The 22833-nt window shown below is 40.8% G+C and overlaps 3 protein-coding genes across 7 annotated transcripts in view; 2 read left to right on the top strand and 1 right to left on the bottom strand.

Moving 5' to 3' along the window:
* LOC147149004 (genetic suppressor element 1-like) overlaps window positions 1-5666 on the top strand; it is a 63052-nt gene extending 57386 nt beyond the window's left edge. For all 4 annotated transcript variants that reach the window (XM_086028073.1, XM_086028075.1, XM_086028077.1 and 1 more), the window contains 5 exons: window positions 69-191; window positions 1132-1482; window positions 2163-2423; window positions 3038-3141; window positions 4131-5666. In XM_086028073.1, coding sequence (XP_085884199.1) covers window positions 69-191; window positions 1132-1482; window positions 2163-2423; window positions 3038-3141; window positions 4131-4271 — 980 coding nt within the window. In that variant the 3' untranslated portion in view covers window positions 4272-5666. The remainder of the gene's footprint in view (window positions 1-68; window positions 192-1131; window positions 1483-2162; window positions 2424-3037; window positions 3142-4130) is intronic.
* A 682-nt stretch (window positions 5667-6348) lies between these two features.
* Window positions 6349-7768, bottom strand: LOC147149005 (dynein light chain roadblock-type 2-like). Its single transcript, XM_086029120.1, has 4 exons — window positions 7681-7768; window positions 7407-7482; window positions 7020-7187; window positions 6349-6431 (listed from the first exon to the last, which is right to left on the bottom strand). Exons 1-4 carry the CDS (start codon window positions 7681-7683, stop codon window positions 6376-6378), a joined length of 303 nt encoding a protein of 100 aa, XP_085885246.1. The 5' UTR covers window positions 7684-7768; the 3' UTR covers window positions 6349-6375.
* Window positions 7769-9843: 2075 nt separating this feature from the next.
* n4bp1 (nedd4 binding protein 1) lies at window positions 9844-21860 on the top strand. 2 transcript variants are annotated; one of them, XM_086029118.1, is made up of 12 exons: window positions 9844-10375; window positions 12096-12323; window positions 12736-12909; window positions 14119-14645; window positions 14741-15074; window positions 16253-16588; window positions 16701-16930; window positions 17117-17247; window positions 18483-18579; window positions 19743-19850; window positions 19952-20053; window positions 20441-21860. In XM_086029118.1, the coding sequence occupies exons 1-12, from the start codon at window positions 10064-10066 to the stop codon at window positions 20796-20798; spliced, it is 2937 nt and encodes a 978-aa protein (XP_085885244.1). In that variant the 5' UTR covers window positions 9844-10063; the 3' UTR covers window positions 20799-21860. The 2 variants fall into 2 exon arrangements, with proteins under 2 accessions (XP_085885244.1, XP_085885245.1); XM_086029119.1 differs by having other exon boundaries at window positions 16256-16588.
* The last annotated feature ends 973 nt before the right edge of the window (window positions 21861-22833 follow it).

Here is a 22833-nt window from a genome sequence, read left to right on the forward strand (position 1 = left end):
AAAAATTTTAAAAAATCAGTTGAAAGAGTTACTACGACATTCAACTGACTTTTTGCGTTGCTTGTTAGACAAAGAGAAGACTGAAGAGCTGTTAAGGGCCATTGAGAAGAAGATTGTGACGTTGGACACGCTCCGATACAACTCAGTACCTCCGTGTGGCGGCAGTCCGCCTGCTGCCACCTCCACAACTGGTGAGACCCATTGCGCTTTGTACTACGTAGGTGCACTCACTTTCAAAATTTCACCTGGAGCGTGGTACACAAATCCTGATAATCCCGGATGATTATGAGCCCGATTCCCTATTTCCAAACATAGTCAGCAAAAAGACACGATTGTCAGATGTTTCTAAAAGATCGTTCTGACTGATTCTCCGTTGTGTTAAGTTGGGCCTGATTAATCGGCCGATATTAGGCTTTTTAAAAAATATTAATAATCAGTATTAGTGCGTTGCTACCAAAATGAATACGTTTGCAAACTCAGTTTGGGTGTTATGATGGCTGACAGTTTTGTGTGAACTACATTGTTGTCCATCCTCTTACGCTCTCTAAAGTGGAAGTCAACCAAAACATTTTTTTTTTAAATATGTTGTATGCAGGCCCACTAGTTGAAACAATACATTCTGACTAATATTGCATTTGTGGAATAAGAGTTAATCCACCCGCTTTTAGCCATCTCTGGAGGCGGCCATTTTGTCACTTCTGTCGACTGAAAATGACATCACACAGACTCAAGCAATGACCAATCACAGCTCACCTGTTTTCTGAAGCTGAGCCATGATTGGTCGTTATCTGAGCCCTGAGTAGTTGTGATGTCATTTTCAGCCGACAGAAGTGACAAAATGGCCGCCCCCTGAGATGGCTAAAAATGGGTAGATTTTGCAAGTTAACTTCCACATACACAGTAGTAATCAGAATGCCTTGTTTCAACAAGTGGGTCTGCATAGAACATATTCCTGAAAAAAAATATGTTCGGGTTGAAGTTTCTTGTGGCGCTGGAACAGAGTAATAGTATTTCAATTCACTTCAATGGGGAAAATGTCACAGAAGTAAAGCAAAAAACGAGCTTGACACTTGTGACCTAGTGTCATGACTGATTAGCACATATTCAAAATGGTGCAACTTGCCTTCACAGGGGAGTCCTCCACAACCCCGCTTTCCTGTCAGTCAAACGGACATCTTTATCCAGACTCACCAAGCCCCTCCCCGCCGTATTTACACAAAGCGAGGCATGCCCCCCATGACGACGCTCTCAGGCAGCCGCCTCCACCCTTGGCGCCCCACCGTGACCGTGAAGCGGCATTCGCAGAGGCGCCGCGGCCCAACAAGAAGCCGCAGACGGTCCACAACGGTCACCTAGTAGCTCCTCTGAAAAAAGATCCCGGTGCGGGAGTGAATGGTCGCGTCCGGCCCTGGGAGAGGTTCACACCCGACGCCTTTGCTCAGCATTTCCACCAGGCTGTGCTACAGTCCACACAACACAAAGGTTAAACACTCCTGCCGTTACTACCGAATCATAAATGTTTTGTGCCATCTAGTGGCTGAGATGGCTAAAGTATCAAACCGACCCTGGTTTAAAGTAGTACTGATTTAATTCAATAATTGGGATTTTTTTTTTTTGAATTTATTATTATTTTTTTTTCAACCCAAACATATTTTTTTCAAGAATATCTCATTGAAACATGGCATTCTGATTAATATTGCGTATGTGGAATATGAGTTAAGCAGCAAAATCCACCCGTTTTTAGCCATTTCTGGGGGCGGCCATTTTGTCACTTCTGTCGACTGAAAATGACATCACATATGCTCAGGGCTCAGATCACGACCAATCATGGCTCAGCTTGGGAAAACAGGTGAGCGTGATTGGTCATTACCTGAGCCCTGAGCAACTGTGATGTCGACGGAGGTGACAAAATGGCCGCCCCCAGAGATGGCTGAAAATGGGTAGATTAACTCTTCTTCCGGAAATGCAATATTTATCAGAATGCCTTGTTTCAACTAGTGGGCCTGCATAGAACATATTCTTGAAAAAATTATTTAATGTTTACAATTTTAAAACGGGGATAAGACAGGGCCCTCGGAATGCTTTGAAGGTAGTGGGCGGAGCAACCTTGTCCAGAGTTCTCATTTGAAGCCTGACACTGAGTGCCACTCTCTCCTCACCAGGGGTCTCAAACCTGGCGAAGGCAGACAGTTCGCTGCCTCGCGACCTCCCTGCGCACAAAACGCCTCACCCGAACCACACCTCCCAGCACGTCAACGGCCATCGCGCCCGTTCCCCTCGAGCCGGTCAGGGAGAGCAACTGACGGACGTGGATGAGGGTGGCGACTCATCTGGGGAGGAGGAGGAGGACGAAGATGAGGAACCGCCAAGGAAGTGGAAGGGCATTGAAGCAATTTTCGAGGCCTATCATGAGTATGCCAATGGTGAGTTTGACGTCATGAATGCACCTTCCAAGAAAGCAATTTGCTACCGCTATGCTTGGTAGAAACAAATATGGAATGTGTTGAATTCAACATGGAAGAATCGAGTTTACATTTTTCACACTTAAATCTGTTAAATTTGTTTACAATTGAAAGAAATGTGTTTTTTTCCTTTAATCCAGTTCTGATCCACCTTGCATGAATTCATACTTGTATTCAATATTTTTAGACCCTTACATCTAAAACTTGAAGCTGTCAAATTTATGTATGTGTACCAAGGTTCCGAAAAGAATGTGCCAAGCCCTTTTTAACCCGGATCTGAACCATATTGCATACTTCTAGACAATATTTTTAGACTTTTTTTTAGACTAGATTTTTAGTCATATCTGTCACTTTAGTGAGACGTTCACAAGTTAATGCGTCAGTTGTTGGATTTGATCTGCATCGACTCCACATTTTTTTCTGCATTATTTCACCGCAATTTCATCTGGCTCTGATCCACATTTGACAACAACTCAAATGTGGGAAAAACGGAATCTTATTTTTCGATTCTTAAATCTGCCACGTCTGAGGTGATTGTTGTATTTTAGGGGTAAAAGAAGTCTTTTTCCTCACAGAGCGCAGTGTTGAGAGGCAGGTCCTTCACAGTCAGTGCAAAAGACTGGAAGCGCAGAACTACAATCTCAGCAGAACCGCCGAGCAGCTCTCTCTCACCATGGCGGTAGGCACCGACACACTTTTCTTCGCTTCATGTCATTTTTCACTTCTCGATGGGGCCCAAAGCAAGATTAGATTTTGGGGTCCTCTCTTTCCGCCAATAATATTATTACTACTATAAAGTCATTTCTGCAAACATTGCAGTGTGTCGTTTACATGATCCGATTGTCAGGCTGAGAACTCTTTCCTCATGTATGCTTTTCAATTTCATAATGTAGCACGATCAACTACAATAACACACTGCAGTTCATTTGAACATTTTTAGGTGATAAAACTCCAAGGGGGGTTCTGAATATCATCCACTCTTCTTAAAAGTAATAAAACTCAACCGGTATGCCATGCATATCGTGTAAAAGTATCATCTGCTTTGCTATATTTGGTTTCAGGTTCTGCATCAGCAATGTACAAAAATGATTTTCATTCAAATACAACAACACTTGAAATCAATTCAGATACATAAAAATAGCGGCAAATCAGAGTATAAAATAAAATCAACAAGTTGCACTCGTTCCGTGACCGTGCTCGTAACTCAAAAGATTTGTCCCGAATCAGTAATATTAGTTGTTCTTCACAGAGGATAAAGAATATATTCCTCTCAAATAGTCGTTGCTTAATGGGTTACAATACCGTAATTGGATTAGTGATTAGATGTCATTATCCCATCTATGGCTTTGGTTTGCATTGTGTTAGCATTAAGCTGGTGACTTTCCAAAGGCATTTCTGTGGTTGTTTTAAATATATACGATGTGTAATTCTGTTTTATGTTTAGTGTGACAGTAAATTTGAACTTGGAGTCGTAGTAAACAGCTTGAAGGCTTTTTCGTAGCTCTAATTTTTGCTTGCAAGTCAAAGCAAACAAAAAGGCTGCAATCAGGCTCAGTTGACCGTTATTTGCTCTTGGGGGCCCCCTAGAGGTCTTGGACCCCGAAGCATGTGCTTAGATGGCTTATGCCTTAGACCGCCTGTTTTTCAATCAAAACATGTCTCCTCCAGGAACTGGTGAGCCAGAGGCAACGGATGCGGGAGGAGCGCGAGAGGCTCCACGCCCAGCTGGAGCACTTCAGGAGGTGTCTGACACTACCCAGCATGCACTGGGGCAGAGGAGGGCACATCAACACCCACACGCCCAGGTGACCTCGGGACGCTGTGTCGAAAGACTACCGGCTTTGCACTTAGAAAATTTAAAGGAAGTGAATCTCCGGACCCTGACCCAAAATTCGACACACGTGCCCCCCGCACTTCATTTTTACTCAATCTACCCAAAGGATTGGAGGTTTGTCAAAGTGACCTGAAGACTTTGCACCCTTTCTATGTATCTAAGACAGTGTTCCCCAACCTTTACTAAGCCAAGGCACATATTTTACATTAAAAAAAAACAAACTTACGGAACATCACCAAACAAAAAATGTCACTAAAAGTATACACACTGAAATAACGACCTTTTCCAAAAGGCAACGTGGAGACACGTTAATTGCACCTTCTGCCATCTAGTGGAAGAGCCCATAATTGTTCTGCCTGTCACTATATGTAATTGGCATATAAAAAAGATCAAAGATACTTACAAATACATTTGTTAGAGGTGATTTGACTTTGGAAAAATGCACTAATGTGTACATGCACATATCTCAAAGACATTCCCACAAAGTTTGTCTCTCAATTAGACGGATCACTTAAAAAACATAATGTACTTCTATGAGACCGATTCCTATTTAGACAGGCTTTGGCGCCATTTAAGAGCAATACAGAAAGAAAATACAATTGGATCATTTCTCGCAGTACGCTTGATAATCTCGCGGCACAGTGGTTAGGAATCACTGATGTAACCCATAATCAACAACTCATTCAACACACATGACCAGGCTGAATGGTCAAAGCACACCTCAGGCCTTAAAACGTGAATGGAATGCACTTAAACACGAAACACTGGTGGGAAAACACTCACAAACCAACAGGAAACAAGTATTGATGAGCTTGTTATTATTATTTTTTTTTTAGGTGCTTCATAGATTTTAAACAGGTACTTGTGATAGATGAAGAATTTTCTAAGTTTTTTGTGATTTACTTTCGCAAGAAAAATAGAGAAGCCATACGCTGTGTTTGAAAATGCTGCTGGTCAGGAATAAAAAAGAAAATGAAGGATGTTGTAGCATAAATGTATTGATTAATGGTTGGGAGGCTGGTTGTCATGACAACCGTATGATCACATACTAGCGATACTACCTTTACATGTGGATAGGACTTGAAGAAACAGCCATACTATTAGCATCAAACAATGTATTTGTCCAAGCTTTCAATTGTTTTCACCAAAATGTAAAAAGTAGAATCCCTTGAATTTGAAACAATATACAGTACTATCACAGATGGATAATGTCAACAACAAAAACGTGACATTCAACCAATTTGTTTGAATCAGCTATCTAATGTATTTTTGGGGATGATGGGGGACTGTAAATTTGCAGTGAATTATTTATTAACATATTGCTGTACATGAATATTGAAATTTGCATTAAAATGTTGCCTCATGATTTACTCTGTTGCAGTTTCATTATTTTTCAATGTGCTAATGCTATTTATGAATATATAAGAACCATAAATAATCGTTTATTAAGTCACTACTATTATTATAATCATTTTGTCATTATCTGCCCGCTGTTTATGTTTATATGCCTTAGTGGAGTTTGAATAGTGTGTAATTATGACAACTTTGAACGACTGCTTTACCCTCGCTAATAGTCTGCATCATCGAGTTCATCACGTTTTAAAGTAAGAAACAAATTTGACTCAACAAATTACATCTCAAAATTATTGCGAAGCTAGATTCGTTTCAGGGAGTTTTAGGGCATACAAAGCGCTTATTTGCATTAGAAAAAAATCTTAACTGCATAACCGACAAACAAAAATGTCACAGGAAGTGGATACACAGGTTAATTATGTACCTTCTGCCATCTAGCGGAAGAGCAGTGAATTGCGTGTCTCTATACAGCATTGACTTAGTCTTAGAAGAACAAAGATACATTGTAGTAAAAAACGAAACAATCATTTTCATACCAATTAACTGATTAATTTGGATAATTTCCCACGGAACATTGGTTGGGAATAACTGACTCAATGGATCACAGAGACAAAAATCTGCATCTACACGAGATGACTTCCTCCTCCACTCATTCTTTTATTTCGACACATGATTTTAATGTGTTGCTAATATAATCCACCAACATGAGACCATTCGGTCTGCCTCTCATGTACGTGCGTATCGCTCAAATCTCTGGACCAGTATAAGAAGATAAGAGTTCTCTGCAAAGGAAACAATACAAAAAGAATGCCTTCACAGTGGACACAAACTGCTCATGAATACATTTTAGAATTTGTACTTCTTTACTTTTACTTAAAGTGAAGTCAACAGAAAACATTTATTTGCAAATATATGTTTCTATGCAGGCCCACTAGTCAAAACACGACATTCTGATCAAATATTGCGTTTGTGGAATATGAGTTAACCAGTAAAATCCAGCTGTTTCTGTCCATCTTAGGGAGCGGCCATTTTGTCAGTTGCTGTCGACTGAAAATGACATCAATGTTGGTCAGGGCTCAGGTAATGACCAATCATGGCTCAGCTTCAGAAAACAGGTGAGCCGTGATTGGTTGTTACCTGAGTAACTGTGCTGTCATTTTTAGTTGACAGAAGTGACGAAATGGCCGCTGCTTAACTCATTCCACAAACGCAATATTAATCAGAATGCTATGTTTAGAATAATGAAGGCGCATTGAACATGTTATTGCAAATCATTTTGGTGGGTTTGACTTCGTCTTTCAGCAAAGGACTTGAATCAAGTATTTGTACTTCTGAAGTTCAAAGTGTGAGTATTTTTGCCACTGTTTTACCTGGTGCAATCATAATTTCTTGATTCTTAGTGCTGATGCGAAACACAATGAGATCATCTTGAGGGTCCACATCCCTCACCGTGCTCCTGGCCATGGCGGTGAGGTGGCGAAGGACCTCCACGTACTTGCCAGCCTTGGAGCTGTCGAACGTTGATCGGATAGGAATACCTTGGAATTCAAACAAATACAAAATATTCATCCATCGATTTTCTACCACGATTGTCCTCAGTAGTATTGCATGCAGGTGAGCTGGAGCCCATTCAAGTTGGCTCTGAGTGCACCCTGAACTGGTTGCCAGCCAATCGCAGGAATATGTAAATATGTAAACAGTACAGTACAATTACTTTTGTTGTGTGGGTGTCTATCTGTGTGTCTGTTTTGTTTTACCATCTGCATTGGCAACTATTGTTCCTGTCACACTCCCATGGGCTTCGATTCTCTGCAGAGTTTCCTCAACTTCAGCCTGTGAGAGCGATAGAAAATAACAATAATAATATAATACTAATAATAATAATATAGAGAAGAATGTTTAAACTTGAGCACGTTTCCAGCTTAATTCTTAATGAATTATTAGTTGTCATAATTAAAATTTAAGAATAGTGAGAAGAAACACTAACTAATTAATTAACTAACTAAATAAATAAATAAATTCATAAATTACCATCCGCGTCAGCTTCAACACTTGGCGGCAAATGTTCGCTAAAACTAACTGTTGCCTCTCTTTACAACGTTATGTGATTAATGTCAGCATTTTCCATGACATCAATTATTATTACGTGTCATTATTGTGACGTTTCATTGCCAGAATAGCACCTCAGTTTGACGTTATGTGTAACGTTTACTTGCGATATTTGTGCTAATTTTGTTAACCGCCGTGCTGCGTCGCGGCCATGTTTGCAGGGGCAACTTTTCGATCAAACACATTGAATGGACATTGAAAATAGTTTGTAACTTTATTGTTTCTCGGCCAATTTATATGAGGTGTGCTTTTCTGTCAATGGCAACACGCGTGCTATCGAAACTAAACAGAGGGGAAAGAAGACAAAAGAAATAACTAACTGTGAAATGTTCAAATTAATCAAATCAAATTATACGGCGTACGTGGCACACAGCCACGCACAATGTGGCGGCATCCTTGCTCTTTCGGGTTTTCTTGCCAACAATGTGATAACAAGAAAAACAAAACGGTATTTAATATAAAGTAAAGTTCATTGTCGTTGGGTAGAACACATACTTCGTTACTGCACTTAAGTGGATTTGTCAGGTATCTTTACCAGATTATTTTTATGATGACAGATTCAGACAAGCAAGATGCATGGCCTTTTTAAAATGTATTTATTTGTTGAAGATTTGTTTGATAATGTTGGCTCCAAGAATGATTTGTGGTGAATGTATTGTGTCTTGTGCCATTTTAAAAATGAAAATCTTCTGGCATTAAAAAAGTCTCCATCTAATCTGAAAAAAAAAACATACATAAAGGTCTGCTTTTCCCACTTGCTGTCATTATTTAATTTAGCATTTTTTGTCAGTTCACAAACTCACAACCTTGCCAACGCCATGGGAAAATATTGTTCAGTAGGATAAAATCTTGAGCCAACGCTTGCTTAAAAAAAAAGTACATTATCGAAAAGGTATTAAACAATCCCTTCCAAAAGTATTGTAACATCAAGGTCTAAAGACATTTGGGTTTCAGATAAAAGATGACTATGAGACAAAAGTTTAGAAATCCAACTTTTATTTCATTGCATTTAACTCGCGGAGTCTCAAGGACATGTTTACAATTTGATACAAATATTAGTACAGTACATACAAATAGTTGTAATGCCAAAGCTGGGGACCGCATTAATGCACTGTTCAAATAATGACGTGTTCATTGTCCTTATGCTCTGTCTCATCTGAACTGGCACACTCATCATAAAATCTCAAGTGTGAATCTCGACTAAACTATGCAAGTGTGCGTTCAGACAAGAAAACAGGGTGTACATTGATTGTTGATGTGTCCTTGAAATGGACAGACGGAACGTTGTGACACATCCAAGAGGAAAATATTCCTTCCTAATTCAAACAAGTCTGATAGTGCCCAAGACCTTTACACACCACTGTATATTTCCACACTACACTATCACATTTTGTTGGGGCAAATACACTTTGACCGAAATCCTTCAACCAAAGACTCTACTCTGAATGGCATAATGACATAATGGCACTCCTGCGCAATTGTTTACATTTGTCAAATAAGTAGTTGCTAATAGTCTAGTCCCCAGGTGTCAAACTCAAGGCCCAGGGCCCAGATCCGACACGCGACATAATTTTATGTGACCCGCGAGGGCAGATCATGTGTGTTGACTTGACATGTTTCTTTCAAATTGTCTTCACGTTTCACACTACATATGTGATATTTCAAACATTTATTACCAATCCATCCATCATCCCTCCTTTAAAATATCTTGAAAAATAGTTGGAAGAAACTATTAACTGGCTTCTGATTTCAAAACTAGTTATCCATCAATTTGTTGTGCATATGTGATAATATAAGGCGATCATAAATTTCTATGGGTTCACGGTTGTAAGGGCCCTGCGAGGCACACCATAACTATGATGTGGCCCACGACAAAAATTAGTTTGACACCCCTGGTCTAGACTATGGTGGGCGCTTTCAGACGGTTGGTGCGGAATAAAAACATCCTTCCTTGACCTCAAAAGGCCACGGCTATGCTTTTCTGTTGTAAGAAGAAAGGTCAATGTGCATCTTGCTAAAACCACTCGCCGCAAGTCAACAGATAAAAACAATACAGAACAGTAAACCCTGACTGTCGGTCTTTGATGACGTAGAAATGGGACTTTCCGCATACGTCATTAGGTGCTTCCGACTTCTTAGCTAGCCCGACCGTGGTGTTCTTTATATTAGACGTTATTAGACTCGCTGTGTCGCCGCGTATTACTTACCGAACATACCATGTAGACGCCAAAGGATCCCAACAACGCCGACAGGTTGGAATATTAAGACGTGCTTGTCCGAGGCGACGCTTACACCGAAAGACGCTATGTCAACAACGCGGCCCATTCTCGGTATGAAGCGAGTCACCGAGCTCGCGTGCGTCGAGCAGCCGACCAACAGGCTCCCCGCCACGGCCGCGAGGCAGCAACAAGACACCCCTACAGTGGATGAGTTTGCTGTCCTGGAGAACAAGCAAGACGAGCTGCAATGTGCCCAGCCTCGAGTGGAGTACGTTTTCAAAGTGACGTTCACTATTATCGGGTTGTTGGACCACACGGGACAAGCACACGGTAGTACGGCTGCGCGTCAGATATGGCTCCAGCTCAGGGGAAACACTGACGACGTTTCGAAAGCAAAGGTGAGGTTTTTATTTCTATGCCCCTTAATAAGCCAGCGGGCCGATGTGACCCTGGTGTAAATGTGTACATTCGGGTTGTTTGAGCAGGTGGGTCGTCTTGCTAACTGGCTGATAGTATCTGGAACTCTTGCTTCATCGATGTACTGTACCATCATTTAACGATTCATAGCTCATAGTGTTCGATGACACTACTTACTTCCCCGTTAGCTGATAAAATTGTCACGTCCTTCATGTCCCTTTTAATTTCTTGGGTTTGATGTTTGCCCTTTTTGTTTGCTTATTAATAACTCAGTCACTGCCAAAGACATATTGATGTCTTTAGTTTTCACAGTTGAGACATTCAATCCCAGGAATTGATTTATACAGTATGTTTGCCTTTTTAAATCTGTATTAGCGATGTTTAGTGACAGGCTGAATACTTATTCACCACTGATGGGACATTGTGATTTCCCAGGAACATTTGGCGTGCATTGTAATGTTGGATAGGAATACTGGCAGATTTCCTAATTCAAGCGCTCCTCGAAGCAGGTGTGCACTGTAGTCGCTTGTTGCTCTGGCTGTGGTCGGTATGCTGAAATGTGTTCAGTCCACGCGGACTGAAGATGATAAAATCACCTCCATCCTCTTCATATCATTTCCGGTATAATAGACGGAGACCCTGATATCGGCAACAAACGAGTGTGAGATTGTCTATGCCCTACTATAGTGAACGAAAGGCCATGATCCTGATTGGGCACATTGATGTTGGGCATGCCCGTGCAGAAAGTAGTGTGTTTCTATATGTGATGACAATGAAAAATGTTGTGTAAGTCAATAATAGTAGGCTTATATTTAGAATTTGGGAAGGTAAGGTAGACTTTAATTGGTCATGTATTGGTTTCTGCCAAATGAAGTAGCTATACTCGAGGTTTATTTTGATGAAAGGTTTATGATTAAGCACATCAACTTAATTTTTGTCCTAAAGCAATAAGGTTAATAAAAACACTTGAGTATACCTACTACAAGCAAGAAGATTTTTAAAATTCCACAAAGGTCAAAGGTATTCTTTAAAGACACTCTTTTACTCGTTTCAGTGATCGTTTCATTTTGACAGACGCGCCCAAATACGTGACCTCATGATCTCGTTCGACACTAAAACCTTCCTTTATGTTCTCCTGAGTCATTGTTGAGTCATTTAGAATCCTCAGCGCTGAGTAGTCTGTTGGTGCATATACAGTGGCTAACACGTATAAGGTTTATGCTGCAGCTGCCCATGTTGATTTCCCAATTATTCCCAAGTAATTTTTGTTTATGGTTAATACACCATAATTTTTTATCCTAAAATAGGTTATACATCCATTTAAAAATGTAGTGTTTTACTAAGAAAAAAAAAAAAAAAGCTGACTTAAATGAAAGAGCCCACATTTAACTACATTACAATGGATGGTGTATTTATGTTTTAAAGACTGATGAATTTGTTAAACAGTCTGTATTCAACACAACTGAAAGGAAGTTACCAGCAGCTGACTCATTCAGACATTTCTAGTACCCGGAGATTCCCTGAATGAGTAAGTGGGAGGCCGATCTGGTGTGACTCTTTTGTGAGCCATTGTTTTGCATAAACCTAGATACCACGTGGGAAAAATGAACCGCATATTACTGTGTGTATCTGATTTTTTTTTTTTTAATGCTTGTATTTGTTTTTGGATACGCTTTCTTTACTTTCTTCATTTTTTTACAGGAGTATATAAGGGGTCTGTGTGACCCAGAGTTGCAGAAAGAAGAACGCTATCCAGTGGACATGCACTGTATCTTTGCCGGAGCCCGGGGCCTGTTCCTGGACAGACTCATACGGGACACAAGTGCTGAGGTTTTGGTTCCTGAGCCAGGACGCCTGCGCTTGTTGGGCCGTACCGAGCCTGTTGTGATGGCGCAGAGCAGAGTTCAGCAGTTTGTCGCACTTTTCCAGGTAAAGTTAATCCAGCAATTTGCTGTGGATTACAAATAAAGCAATGTTCATACTGAAACAATTCTTAAGATGATTTGAAGTCAGAATTAGTAATGAAGCTTCAATTTTGCTTCATGAACCAGTTGTTATATATATATATATATATATATATATATATATATATATATATATATATATATTTTTTTTTTTTTTTTTTTTTACTTTTCTAGATGGCACTGTTGGTTTAAAGAGAGGGGTTTAAAAAATGTCAAGTCAGTGTGCTTCCAGTCCTATGTTGAACAAAGAGTGCCACCTCGAGGGCTCAATAAACACAACAACTGGTTCATGAATCATCTTGAGGCCTCATTTTCCCACCACTATGAATTGCCGTTCGTCATTTCCAAACTTCTGACTTCTTGTCTGTTTCATACAGGAAAAGCGAAGTCTACTGAGTGACCGAGAGCAGGCAGTGAAACGAGCGTTCAAGTCCTTTGTGGAAGAAAGGGACGACAAGTACACCATGGAGCTTCTTCTACTGCCCAGTGCGCTGAAAGAAGAATTACTCGGACTGGCTCACAGTCCTACCAGCTCGCACGCACCCGCACTGGTTTGTGCTTTTTCTCTTTTTAAATTTTTTTTTTAAATCATCACGTATGTAGAATCTGACATGAATGGCATCAATATTTTCAACACGTCTTTGTGCAGCTTTCACGAACCAAAAGAAGTGAAAATGTCAGATTTTGTGTACTCCAAAATGCCGTTCTGAACGGGAAATATTTGTTTCAAGTCTATGTTTGACATCCTTCACAGTAGGAACTTTGAATGTATGCCACTATGGGGCTCCCCTCGGAACAAAAAAAAAAAAAGACTGTTCCCCACTTCACCATCAAACTGATTTCCCCGGGTGTGTTCTGTAGAGTTTTCTAGCCATCTCTTTCCACTCTCAGTAAAAACGAAAAAGAAGTACTTATTTTGCCTTTATTATAACTACGCTTTACTCAATCAGGGTTTTTGGGGTCGATCAGCGATCAGAATGTTTGGAAAAAAACGATACTTGAACATTGATTGGATCAGAGGGTGGAGCAATATATCTATTTAAACAACTTTTATATTTACTCTACATTTGACCCACGCCATAGCGAAAATGTATTGGAGAAAAATAATTTAAAACCCCCCAAAATCTTTAAAAAAAACACTGATAAAAATCAAATACAATACGTAAAATGTACATCACCTCCTCCTCTGACATTAATGAAAAACAATGCATGAACATTGGCGGTCATCCAGCTGACCGTGGCTTTTGATAAAATTATACTTATATTGGTTCAACAGCTGTAAACAAGTCCAGACACATATCAGTTGCGCCAAGTAGCAAACGCCTGCTCCGTTTTGGCTCGTGTTGGAAACTGGCTGTGTGGTCCAAGTCCCGGTGCTCACAGACGGCATTGGTAATTTTGTCCAGCAATATTTGTCTGTGTTTTGAATTAAAGAGATTTTAAAATTTAAATAGATAACCCACACACTGTAGCTAGTTCTTTTTTTGACGTCAATCAAATGTTTTTCAGACTTTTTACTTTTTGTGTGATCGGGTTCTGTGTGTGCAACAAATGTACAGCAGAATGTGAGTTTGAATTTCCCCCGTGAGGAATAAAAATGTGATTTGTAAATAAGTCATTGGATATTAAATAAATATTTGAAAACTCCGGCTAGGATGAAGAGCCTTCAGTTTTTGTGAACAGCGCAAATCTTACACATTGATCATATTGCGTATTTAATACCAAGCTAAATCGAAACCCAATATTGTGTTGTCTCCCAGGCTCTCCTGAACCAGAACCTACATCCAAGCATGGCAGAGTTCGAGCAAGATCGCTCACAGAGCAGCACCCCTGTGACGGAGCTCTCCATTCGCATCCTAGATACGAGCTTTGAAGACAGAGGGGCGCGGACGACGCCTTTTGGCGACGGCGCTGGAAAAGCGGGAGGAGGCATCGGTTTGGGTCCCGAGGCCATACTGCTGAATGGCACCAGGCCTTCGCACAAGCGACGCTCGTCAGAGAGCGAAACCCGGGACACTAAGAGACAGTATTCTCTGGAGCGGAGGGACGAGTCCCCCGAGAGGTCGTGGGACAGGGAGCGACACCGGGACAGAGAAGGCCACGGAGCCGCTGGCGGTTTTCGATCCAAAAACGCATCCGCTTCAAGCACAATCTCCTCGTCCTCGTCCTCAGCTAAAGCAAACACAGTCGCTGGTCCGATCATGCTGAACCCGTGTGAGGGTATCACTGAAGAAAGTGAGGCGGTCAGCCCAGAAACCAACCTCCGTTGTTTGGTCAATTTCTTCAGGTAAAGATCACAGTAGGAAGATTGATCACAAATCATTTTAAATTCATATAAATGTGCACATTTATTTTATTTTTTTTCAACCAAATTTCCTACAGAACCATGGGTTACCAGCAGGACGTGGTGGAGCGGGTCATCAAGGAAACGGGACAAACGGAAGACACCTTTCTCATCCTGGAGAAAATCGTGGCAGAAACGAACAATTGTGAGGGGGAAACGAAAAGAGGAGTTAAAGACACCAAACTGAACAACGTGCGCTCCTCCTCCTCCTCGTCCTCCTCGCACTCCTCAACGACGACATCTGCAGCCGTCGAGAGGGAGCGGGAGTCTGGGAGGTCCAAAGAAAATATTAAGCCCAACCATCATGGAGCCAGTAATAATGGACTCCGCCACCGGAGGCAGTGCAGCGGCAGTGAAACCAGCACTCAGCAGGTAACAGCCGTCTTAAGCCACATTGTTAAGGGGTTGAATCAGGTAGGCACAATATGGGATGGAAAGCAGAATATTTCTATTGTAATGCTTTTTTTTTTTAACTGCAAAGACTGCGATTTGATGGCTCATTATTGTTTTGAGAAGCGGAGGCGAGAAAAAGGTTAGGGTTTAAATAGGAAAATCAACCCAAACACTTTTTTTTTTTTTTCAAGAATATTTTCCCAGTAGGTCCACTAGTTGAAACAAGGCAATATGATTAATATGAGTTAAGCAGCAAAATCCATCCGTTTTTAGCCATCTCCGGCGGCGGCCATTTTGTCACTTCTGTCGACTGAAAATGACATCACAGCTGCTCAGGGATCAGGTAACGACCAATCACGGCTCAGCTTCAGAAAACAGGTCAGCCGTGATTGGTCGTTACTTGAGCCCTGAGCAGTTGTGATGTCATTTTCAGTCGACAGAAGTGACAAAAAGGCCGCCGCCGGAGATGGCTTAAAATGACTCTTAACGCTTATTCCTTCCTTATTATTATTCATGTTGAAGTAAGTATCCTAACATGGTTGATCTTTAAAAAAAAACAAAAAAAAAAAAAAAAACGTCACCATGTACTTGTGTCGTGTAGTTTGTGATGTTTTGGCTGCCGTCGTATGTCGGTGGAAGTGTTGTGTATGGTGGCTGTCGGCTGCATGTTGCCCATTTACAAGAAAATGGTTGACTTAGCTTTACGGAGATGATAGTGTGCGGCTTTTTGAGCCTTGACAAATGAAAAGGCCTCCGTGCAAAGTTGCCAAGCGTTTAATATATTTAGAGGATCAATTCTGCCATATGTTTCACGAATGGGCCCAAAAGACATGACAAAGTGAAGTATCATGCCTTGTGGTTGGCACTTCTTCCTTACAGTTGTGATGTTCAGGGTTTGAATTTCGTCCATAAGTGTGAGCATGAATGGTTGTTCATTTGTGCCCCGTGTGCTCAGGTAACGACCTGTGGTGTACTCTGTCTTTCGCCCAAAGTCAGCTGATATAGTCTCTTAACACATGATCCAAGGACAAGTGCTATAGAAAATGGATGGAACCAAGCAATTCTCTTTAGTAGAGCAGTCTCTTAATATTTGCATTGTATCACACAGTATATCTAATGCTACTTCTTTACTTTGAAAAAAAAAAAAAATCCCAAAGCAGGCCAATCCTATCAAGAGGAGCTCCAGTGCCCAAGGAGGTGCAGGAAAATACGAGGTCATCACCATTTCCGATGACGATGACCCCGGCGCGCCAAACGGCAAAACAGCAGACACTCGGACATCGAGGGTTACGATGGCGCACGCGGACACCCAGACCGGATCTAGAACGGACTACTTGGCACGGGGAGGTGGCAACGTTTCACATAGGGATCACCCGTCAAGAGGCGGGACGCGGACTTTAGGTGGATCAGTCAAAGTTGAGAATGTGACTGCGCTGCGCAGCGCGCCCCAGTGGCTGACGGCCAGCACCACCTCTGTGGCTTCCACCGCCAATGTAGGTATTTCATTTAGTGTGATGTTTTGATAGCTTTGCTCAATTTGATGACATCATGACAAATTTCAAGATGCGCTTGACATGACGTAAAGGACTTGATTGTCCCCCTCAGACAGCCGCCACCACAAGCCGGCCCTCTGCCTACCAGACCCTCGGCCACATGGGCTTTCACGGAGGCGGAGCCAGGAATCCTCCCGCAAGCAACCCGCCGGCGCCACCTGTGACCTGTTTGGCTCGTTTTCACCAATCGTTGAAGACCCCGTATACACTGAAGCTACCCAACGAGCCGGGGCTACCAGAACTGTGCCACATCATCATAGATGGCAGCAATGTGGCTATGGCGTGAGTTAAAGTTTGGGGGTAGTGATATTTTCTCGCTTGATGGCTCCAATAGGCTCATTCTTGGGGAAAAAAAAAACAGGACTTCCTCTTTAAAGCGGAAGTCAAGCCAAACATATTTTTTTCAAGAATTTGCTCCAAGACAAGTGATTAGATTTTTTTTTTTCTTTTGTGTCCCCATCTCTTCAGTCACGGCCTAAATCGGTTCTTCTCCTGTCGAGGGATAGCGCTCGCCGTGGAGACGTTTTGGAGGCGGGGCCACAGGGAGATCACTGTATTTGTTCCTCAGTGGCGCCAGAAGAGAGATCCATTGACCTCAGGTACTCAAGGCATGTGTAAGCATGTATGGACGACCAGCCAACAACCTTAAACGGACATCAACAAATGGACTGATGGCTTCTTTGGGCTTTCAATTTTCTCACTTCTGATATGAATTAAAGATGAGCTAAAATATATATGTTAGGGGTGTAACGGTACACGTGGGTGTATTAATACATTTCGGTATGGCATGTTCGGTTCTGTTCGGTCCACTTGCGTTCGGTTCGGTCCACTTATTAGCGCGAGCTCACGCACGGGCGCTATTGACTGTTGCACGCGGGAGACGGGGGGGGGGGTGGGTGCAGGACGCCAGAAGCCGTGATAAATCATAAATGCATAGATCAATGGCATTATTAAGGTCTCCTGTTTGGGAACATTCTAGCTTTCCTGTTAAAATCGCCGATGGGGAAAGGTCTAACATAATAACGAATATCCGACTTTGAATGTTTCTTAGACGAGGAAGCAAGCAGTATTTTTAGTCAAAAACAAATTACAACAGCTCTGTTCTTCGTTCTCCGCTGCTTCTCTCGCTAGCCGTACGATGCCTTCACGAACCTCGGAAACATCACAACTCAGCAAAACGCAAATCCGACCACAACACAGATAACCCAATTCGTTACAATATGCCGTTGAACGTTCAAATATTTCAATGCCTAAAAAGTATAAATAATTTCATAAAGACTTTAAATTTACTGCATTTCATTGTAAAAAGAGTTTTATTACAGTTAGCAATAATTTGAACTGCTATTGTATGTTTTGTTTTTTTCATCACTAAAAGTGTATATGTACTGTAATGACAAGTTGTCTTTAACTTGAATACTGAGATGTGTCATTGGCTGTTGCTGCTGAGTGTTTAAAGATTTCAGTGTCTTAATAATTTACAAAACTAAGAGATCTTTATTGTTAGTGTATTTTTTATTCTGGTGTAATTTCTTAGAATGTCACCCAAATGGTTCGCTTTTAATTTTTTTTCTAAAAACAAATGTACCATTCACTTGTCATCTTTTCAAAATAAACATATTTAAGAAAAAAAAAAGTCAGTTTTTTTGTACCGAAAATATACCAAACCGAAATTTCCAAGAAACCGAACCGAACCAAAATGGAAATGTGATTTAGCGTACCGTTACACCCCTATATAAATATATTCAAACACAGATTCAGGATCCAACGTGCTGCTTTTTGTCTGTATGGTTATGTTTTTTTTTTTCTGATTCCATGTATTGGTTTATTTTTGCAGAACAACATTTTTTAAATCAACTAGAAGACCTGCGGCTGCTTTCTTTCACGCCCTCCAGAGAGGTCTGTGGCCAAAGGATAGCCTCGCATGACGACAGGTGCATACATACAACACACGTCCACCATTTTGAATTTATTTTGATATATTTAAAGGGGAATTGAGCCCCAAAATTGTCTTTACAATAATATACTATATCCGCCCCCACTGGTTAGTATTGCGTTTGTGGAATATGAATTAAGAAGCAAAATCCACTCGTTTTTATCTATCTCATGCGGCGGCCATTTTACCACTTTCTCTTGACTAAAAATGACATCAAGTGCCTAAGGGCTGAGGTAACGACCAATTACGGCTCAGAAAACAGGTGAGCCATGATTAATCATAAATACATGGATAAATGGCATTTTTATGGCATACGCAAACAAGCTAGCTCGAAGGTCCCATCGTACACTACGGTCTCCTGTTTGGGAACATTCTGGCTTTCCTGTTGCTATGTTGCATGTAGCACGTCTAAAATAACGCACTTAAAACGGCTTGGTTCTCCGCCGCTCCTCTCGCTAGCCGTACGATGCATTCAGGAACCTCGGAAACATCACAACTCAGCAAAACACAAACACAGATAACCCAATTCGTTACAATAATCTGTTGAGCATTTCATTTGAAGATTTCAATGCTTAGAAAGTGTATATAATTTCATAAAGACTTTTTAAAGTTATTGTATTTTTTTCATTATGAAAAAAGAGGTTTAATATAGTTAGCAACAATTGTAACTTATTGTATTTTTTTTTCATCACAAAAAATGTATATATGTACTGTAATGACAACTTGTCTTTAATTTGAATAGTTAGATGTGTCATAGATTGTTGCTGCTGAGTGTTTAAGGATTTCAGTGTCTTAATATTTTACAAAATTAAGAGATCTTTATTGTTACTTTATTTTTTATCCTGGTGTAATTTCTTAGAATATCACCCGAATGGTTCACTTTTATTTATTTTTTCTAAAAAAAATGCACCGTTTACTTGTCATGTTTTCAAAATAAACATATCTAAAAAAAATGTGTGCTGAAAAATATACCGAAACAAAGTTTCCAAGAAACCGAACCGAAATGTGATTTAGCGTACCGTTACACACCTAATATGTATTTAAAGTCTTGACATACATTACAACTGATATGAGTAGTAAAGATGAATAAAAATGTATCCATTCGAAAAATGGTCTTCACAATCACAAAGGAAATCTTGAATATCAAATACTCTCCATTAGATTCCTGCTCCACTTGGCTGAAAAAACAGAGGGCATCATTGTAACCAATGACAACTTGAAAGACTTTGTCAACTCTTCGGACACTTGGCGCCAGATCATTCGAGAGAGGTGATTGCTCATTTGCTCAATTCACACACGACTCAGGTGGTCATTTGATGCAATTTAAAATTCAATTTTTTTTTATTTTATTTTTCTTTCAACACACACAGATTACTCCAGTTTACTTTTGTGGAGGACCACTTCATGATCCCTGATGACCCCTTGGGTAAAAATGGACCTCATCTGGACATTTTCCTTCGTAAAATCCACAGGTGTGTGCTTTCTTAATTAGAGCATCGGAACCGATGTGATAATCCCCACATATGATGAGGGAAAAAAATTGTCGCTGGAAAAATGTATGCCAGATGCCCAACGCAGCATACCATGCGCATTATAAAAAGAGTCAGTGTTTTAAGTTGAATGTTAAAAGATACCTAGATGGGTTTTTTTTTTTTTTCAGATTTTCAGATATCACAGTAATACCAGGTTGGCGTTGCATATTTTGACCAAAAGCAGATTGAATTAGATTTTAGCATGTTCCTATAAATTCCCGGTGATGTAGCCCCCTCTCCATTTTCCAACATGTGGCCCTAATTGGAAAAAAAGGTTGGACATCCATATTTTATAAATGTTCTCCTTCCCTCACCGCGTCTGTCCAGGCATCTTCCGCTCACCCCTCCCCCTCTGAGACCCCCGGACCTGCGTCCTTCCACCAACCAGCAGCATCCAGTCTACGTGCAGGCCCTCCACTCCGCCCCGTGGACCCCTGCCGTCGCTCCCCAAGTCCCCACTTCCCATGTGCCCCACGCCAGCGCGCAGTGGTCCCACTCGGGCCGCCGCCGCAGCGCCTCTCCCTCGCCGTCGCCCCCTCCCCAGCGTTCGCCGGGGGAGACGTCCGAGCTGAAGATGCAGCTGTGCGCAATTTTCCCGGACCAGAAGCAACAGATCGACCGCATCCTCAGCGACAACCCGTACATGAGAGACTTGAACGCCCTGTCGGGGCTGCTGCTGGGATGATTCATCACACCCAGACTTCACGCACACATACAAGGGGACCCGGGACACGGTATAACAACTATTTATTTTCCTCTCTCTTTCAGCTTGGACAGTCTTATTTTTTGTTTTGTTTTATTGATCTCAAAGCGTATTTGTCATCTGATGTGAACACCAATTTCCTGCAAAATGACATTCGTAGCACATCTGATAATGTTAATCTTAAGACAACATACATCTGTATACATAGTTTTTTATAACGTTATAAAACAACATACTTTGCACAACTGTTGGCCCATTTGTCTCCCTTCAAAATGTATATTTGGACATAATGCTTCATACAAAGAAACTTTCAAATTAATGGAAATAACCACTCACGATTTAGTTTTCCATTTACTCCTATCATTTGGTTTGCAGCTCTAATATTTAGAAGTTTGTGGCAGTCAACTTTCTTCCCGAACGCCCTAGTAGCTTGACAATGTTTTTCATTTCAGCTTTAAAAATTCAAGCGCTCATTCTTAGATTGTTGCTCCAAAAATCTTGATTGAGATGAGATTTGTGAGGGGTTTTTTTTGGGGTGGATTGTTCCCTGGATGACTTAATATTCAGAGGTGAACTGTCGGTTGTTTCGGAGCCACTTGACCGCTTTAGTCACTCCTTCTTGTTTAAAAACACTACAAGGCTCAATTGTGTAGTTTGCATTTGTTGGATGAGTTAAACGAATTGCCGTCACAAAGCAAAACGACGTACACTTTGTTTTCGATGGACTTTTGTAGCAATGAAAGATGTACATAGGTCCCGTTGATTCCTGTTAAAATGCTCAGTTGCAGGCACAATGTTCACAGGACGTTTCCCCTGCATGCATATACTGTATGTGATGTGCATCAGTTGTGTAACATACCAACCCAAGTCTGTATAAAAACATGTTTTGTTCACCATGTTGTAAGAATTGCTGAAGGATTTTCTTTTGTTGTATTATATTTTTGTTGTGGACTACTTTTTTTTGTTTTTTTTCTAAATCGGAATATTTTTGGACGTGGTTTAATGTATGTGAAGAATCCAAATAAATACCACAGTCAACAGTAAGCTTCAGCACTACCCTCCGCTTACCCCCTTTTTTGAAGGGTGCAGTTGATGGACAAAGTATGGGTTCAACTTTTTGAGGAAGTAGCATGAATTTCTTGCGCTTTATTGGGTGTACAGAAAACCAACAGGAAACTGTAAATAATCATTTCCTTGCGGGATCAATAAAGAATATTACCACCATATGTATGACAACAGCAAATGTGATGCTACAGCGAGCTGGTCAGCTTCTGTCTGAATGCACATAACACTGTTCATACAAAACAAATGGAGCACTTAAATGACACTACAGAACATGAAGGAAATGCTACACTTAAAAATTGTGTAATTCGTTGAAAACAAAATTAAATGATAGTTTCCTCTAGTATGACCTCCACGTGCCTGCGCGCGGCTCCTCACTACATCCGGGTGTGCTTTTGATGTTCGACACCAAGCTAATACATAAAATGTATTATGCATACGTTGTTTACATTCATACTGGCATAGTAGCAGCAAAGTCTCGCTTGCTGACACTAGGGGTCAGTAGAGCCGTACAAAAGCTTGGCGGGTTATGGCGTTTTACAAAGGGTTTAAATTTACTAGTACTGTACTGTATTGTATTGCTGTTACTGACAGTCTTTAATAAAATAGAGATTAAATCAATAGAAAAGGGAACGGACAAAATAAATGGGTTAATGACAAACTTACTTTCATTGACTACACTCACACATACATATATATATATATATATATATATTCTTTTTTTTTAAATTTGACACAGAATCCCTCCAAGTTTTTCATGCAATTGTCTTGGTGAGAAAATATGTAGATTCATGTACAGTGCCATAAAAAATTGTTGGCCTTCTCCTGAAATTCTTTTTTTTTTTTTTTTTTTTTAGCATATAAGTATCAAAGATTAATTTTCCCAAGCACACACAACATGTAGTTTCTGCTGTATTTCTCCTGGGTAACGCTCCTGGCTTTGGTTCAATGGCCT

Source organism: Filicampus tigris, chromosome 4 (genome assembly GCF_054856515.1).
Source record: "Filicampus tigris isolate MCC_2025a chromosome 4, RoL_Ftig_1.0, whole genome shotgun sequence".
Lineage (NCBI taxonomy): Eukaryota > Metazoa > Chordata > Actinopteri > Syngnathiformes > Syngnathidae > Filicampus > Filicampus tigris.

What these genes read in the sequence shown, in the direction of transcription:
- LOC147149005 (XM_086029120.1), bottom strand. An exon ending in AATAGTTGCCAATGCAGATG is followed by an intron (nt 7,188 to 7,406) that starts GTAAAACAAAAC and finishes TTGAATTCCAAG; the next exon opens with GTATTCCTATCCGATCAACG. An exon ending in AGAAATTATGATTGCACCAG is followed by an intron (nt 6,432 to 7,019) that starts GTAAAACAGTGG and finishes TTTCCTTTGCAG; the next exon opens with AGAACTCTTATCTTCTTATA.
- n4bp1 (XM_086029118.1), top strand. Translation starts at nt 10,064, where the DNA reads ATGTCAACAACGCGGCCCATTCTCGGTATGAAGCGAGTCACCGAGCTC. An exon ending in GTGAAACCAGCACTCAGCAG is followed by an intron (nt 15,075 to 16,252) that starts GTAACAGCCGTC and finishes AAAATCCCAAAG; the next exon opens with CAGGCCAATCCTATCAAGAG. An exon ending in CTGTGGCTTCCACCGCCAAT is followed by an intron (nt 16,589 to 16,700) that starts GTAGGTATTTCA and finishes TGTCCCCCTCAG; the next exon opens with ACAGCCGCCACCACAAGCCG.